Source organism: Triticum urartu, chromosome 7A (genome assembly GCF_056163025.1).
Source record: "Triticum urartu cultivar PI428250 chromosome 7A, HENAU_Tu73, whole genome shotgun sequence".
Taxonomy (NCBI): Eukaryota; Viridiplantae; Streptophyta; class Magnoliopsida; order Poales; family Poaceae; genus Triticum; species Triticum urartu.
In genome coordinates, this window is record NC_141879.1 from 723,647,939 (window position 1) to 723,652,144 (window position 4,206).

General features: G+C 43.2%; 1 protein-coding gene across 1 annotated transcript; it reads left to right on the forward strand.

The window, feature by feature from the left end:
* The first annotated feature begins 2,247 nt into the window (after positions 1–2,247).
* On the forward strand, positions 2,248–3,955 carry LOC125519215 (GDSL esterase/lipase At3g09930-like). Its single transcript, XM_087535599.1, has 4 exons — positions 2,248–2,624; positions 2,816–3,105; positions 3,202–3,478; positions 3,583–3,955. Exons 1-4 carry the CDS (start codon positions 2,459–2,461, stop codon positions 3,825–3,827), a joined length of 978 nt encoding a protein of 325 aa, XP_087391725.1. The 5' UTR covers positions 2,248–2,458; the 3' UTR covers positions 3,828–3,955.
* Positions 3,956–4,206: the final 251 nt, after the last annotated feature.

A 4,206-nucleotide genomic window follows, 5' to 3' on the forward strand; every position in this document is an offset into this window, starting at 1 on the left:
TAGCAGTTCAATTAGGCGAAGCATCGAAAAGATCACAGCCGTCTGATCTTCGATCGACATACTCTGTCTCTAAAACAATGAATACTAGTATATGTGTATTGTACTCTCTGATAAGTTGATTGTAATTAAGTCGCTACGTAGGGAACTAAGAGGAATATATGAATCAGTTACATGTAACGGTTTGTAATTGACTCTCGACGAATTTGCACGCTGCCCCTAGTCCATATGTATCTTGTGTTGTATTGAGTTCACATATATTGTATTTCGGATTTGGGGTTGTACTAATAAGTATTCGAGTGTGTGCAACTCACAGAAATTATTCGTTTATCTTAAAATATTTTACATGGATGTTAAGGAACTAAAGGTGCTCTACGATATGTTGTTGTTCCAAATACTTGGGCGCAGGGGACAGCAAGGCTAGCTAGAACACACGAGCACTTGCAGCACACGTCAGCAAGGACGATGAAAGGCTCCTGCCCTGGCCCTGAACCTCACATCTAACACGGCGTTATGAATGCGCACGGCAGAGCGGGTGCCAGCCCAACTGTAGGTAAGTTTGATTCTTCAGTCTAGGTGGTCGGGTGGGACCAGGCCCGTCTCCTGAAATTTGCAGGCCAGGGCAAAATGAAATATTAGGCCCTATATTGTACAAAATGCATATAACTAAAGAACTAATAAAACTTAAACTTAGTGTTTTTGTAAAACATTAATGCATGATTTTTCTGTTTTGTAAACCGAGCAAGAATCATGTGAATGAACTCCTATTCTCGAGATAACAACATAGAAAACACCAAACCTTAATTCGAACGAGCTACTATCTTAAAAAATTTGGAGCATGACAACCTGAGCAACTCGCCAACTGTCTTGCCCAAACAATTTGACTGTAGCGCAAAAGATGAAAATAACAAAATTAGTGTAATGATGCACGTGTACACAAAAGTTAAAAAAATTCTTGAATATAACTTTTGCCAAGATAAAATGGTGGTTTTATTTAATATTTTGCGTACTTTTTAACAACTATTCTCAATATACAGACCAGAACAACTTGGTCAGACCGTACTGATTATAACTATTTGAGTATCTGTACCTCTCAAATGAATTTCGAATTGGACCGATGGTTTGAGATATAAAGCATTTTGAATATTGAATTTTGATGAAAACTTTGATGACATCAGTTTTTTTTCGTATTTTCTACATGCATGCATATATATAACGAGGTATTCATTCTGAACGTCAATGGTTTTATTTGTGCAGCTCCCAATTCAAGTATTTCATTCTGAAATTTTATAAAAATACACATTACATGCTTGGATTTTAAGGTATGCATGTAGCTTGGTCTCCAAAATGCCCAACTCGGCAGCGATTGCAAAATGCATGCACTATGTTTTTATATAGCAGTCATATTGTACTTGGGATTGTAGTAATTATAAGTATCTTAGTGTGTTTACCCCACACGCTATAGCGTTTAGACGACGTCCTGCGCTAAGAGTCTTTGGTCCAAACCAAACTTTTTAGTAGCCGGCTATGGCCCAGCTATAGCGGGGCTATAGCCCGCTAAACTTTCGAAATAGCTGGCTATAGGAGCTGATTTGGAGGGCCGCCGCTATTTGACATAGCCCGCTATTTAAAACATTAATCCAAACACACGAACAAACATTTGAAATAGCGCGCTATAACATCACAATGGCGTGCAATAGCACGCTATAGGTTTAGAAAGGGTCCGCCGCTAACAGGCTAAGTGCTATTTAAAACTATGATTTTATCACGCATGGTAAGGAGCTCTCTCTCTCTCTCACCTCCGGTGTGACTTCCAGGTTGCGGCCCAACCGATTCCTGAATCGAGGTGCAGGGGTAGAACTTTGTACAAGGATTCCTGAATCCAGGTGGCCTTGTAGGACTTCCAAATTAACAGGTACAGGTAGGACGCACAATTCTATCTACCTGTCGTTCAAAGTTTGCTACACACGATTGTTGTATCTATTGGTTTCCCAAGACGTTTCTTCGTCTCCACGTTGACGCATGCATTCTTAGTCTGGCCGCGGCTATAGCTACAAGCGTACGTACGTGGGATTGCTGACTCCATGTGCAATACGTACCTACCTACCGACCAGAAAAATCTTCTATAAATATAGCTATAGGCTCATGCACGGCCGCAACCATCTAGCTCCCCATAGCCGCCTCCCGGGGCCTCGTAACCATGAAGCTCATGCCGACCGTCTTCTCCCTTCTCCTCGTCGTCCTTGCATTGGGTGGTAATGCACATCATTAACTCATTACTGCCTTGCTTTAGCTTTTAGATATTCCTTGCTAGCGCGATCTACAAGTATACATGTTAGTTCGACCACGTCATGTTCTTCATGCATGCACTAAGACATGATTGATCTACGTTACAGGGGCTCGTGTGGAGGTTCGAGGCACACCTTCGGCTGATCAGGGGTCAAAGAACCAATGGTCCAGCATGTTCGTCTTCGGCGATGGCTTCGTCGACAACGGCAACCTCCCAAAGACCGACACATGGCGTCAATGGAGCTATCCCTATGGCTCCTATCTCAACTCCCGTGGATCTGCGACTCCTGTTCCAACTGGACGCCTTTCCAACTATTGGATTCAATCTGACTTCATCGGTACGTAGCTAGATATATACTGGTATGCTAGATAGAAAAAATATTTTTGAGCACGTACAACCTTATATCTAAGACCATCCAAAATAATCCATCATATCAAGGCTCTAGATCATTTAGTTCTGACCCTTACAATCTTATATGTGTTGTACTAAAAATAATCCTTCATATTTATTGATTTATTTCCCTTGCAGCAAGGATCTTGGGCCTCAATGAAGCCCCTCCATCGTACAGGCTCACGCCACATCTATCTTGCGACCCATCTGGCATGACCTTTGCTTTCGGCGGTGCTGGCGTCTACGAGGTGCCGGACAAGAAGGTGCCGACCCTTGCCACACAGGTTAATGCTTTCACGAGGCTACTTAATACTGGGGTCATCTCAAAACAACAGCTTCAGAGCTCCGTCGCTCTCGTCTCCATCTCCGGCAGTGACTACATGACTGGTGCCAACGTCGACAATGCCTTCTTGAGTAGCTTCGATGATGTGAGTAGTAGTTAGCAGACTCAAACTTGCAAACACTAACCAGTATGCAATTACTATATACCCAGCTTCTTACCAAGTAACATCTCTTGCATGCAGATTGATAGTTATATTGGGAACGTGACGACTGAGATTGCGAAGAACGTGGGGATGCTACAGAGGCTAGGTGTGAGAAAGGTAGTAGTGAACAACATGCATCCCATTGGCTGCACGCCTTTGCGGACTAGTGCGAACAACTACACGACATGCGACCTTCTGGCAAACTATGCCGCAACTGTGCACAACAACAATATAGAACACCTGATGGGGAACAAGAATAATGCCCACATACTGGACCTCTACACTGCCTTCACTGACATCGTTAATCACGCCCCGGGTAAGTACTCGTACTTTATATGTCTGCACGCGCATGATGCAAATTAAGTCTGGTTTCACATGTATGCACTTTATTCAACGTCTGTTGGAACTGTGTGTATGCAGGTGAAGGGTCGGAGCAGTCAAACAATTTCAAGCGCAAGCTGACACCTTGCTGTGAGGCTTCCACCGAGCTGGGGTACTGTGGACAGGTTAGCCCTTCAGGGAAGCGCCTCTACAACCTATGCAAGAATCCTGACAAGAATTTCTACTGGGATGAGACTTACCCAACGACTGCTGGGTGGGAAGCTGTTACAGAGGCACTAGAAGAACCTTTGAGGGAGTTCCTAGATCGGGACTATGTTCCATGATTTCTTTGTAATTTAGGTTTGGATCGATCGGTTGCTTGTTGGTGCAATATCTTTTTGTTAGGTTAGCCTAGATAGTATTCATATTTAGGAAGAAACTTGTGAGTTTTTGTAGCCTTGTATTCCATGAAATTTTGTCTAGTGAGCTTAATGTTTTAAGAAAGTTTGTCATACTATATATGTTGAATCTAGCATGGATCTATTTGAGGAGCACGGGGGAGTTGCAGCAAACGAGAAGGTGCTTGGATGATGGGTTCTATTTGAGTAAAGAGTAGATATATAGCACTGCATGTGCGATCTTTGGTCTCAAAGACTGCGGCTTAGTCGATTGAGGTAACGCTCCACACCTAGTGGTAGCACGGGTATGATCGGTGCCAAGCCA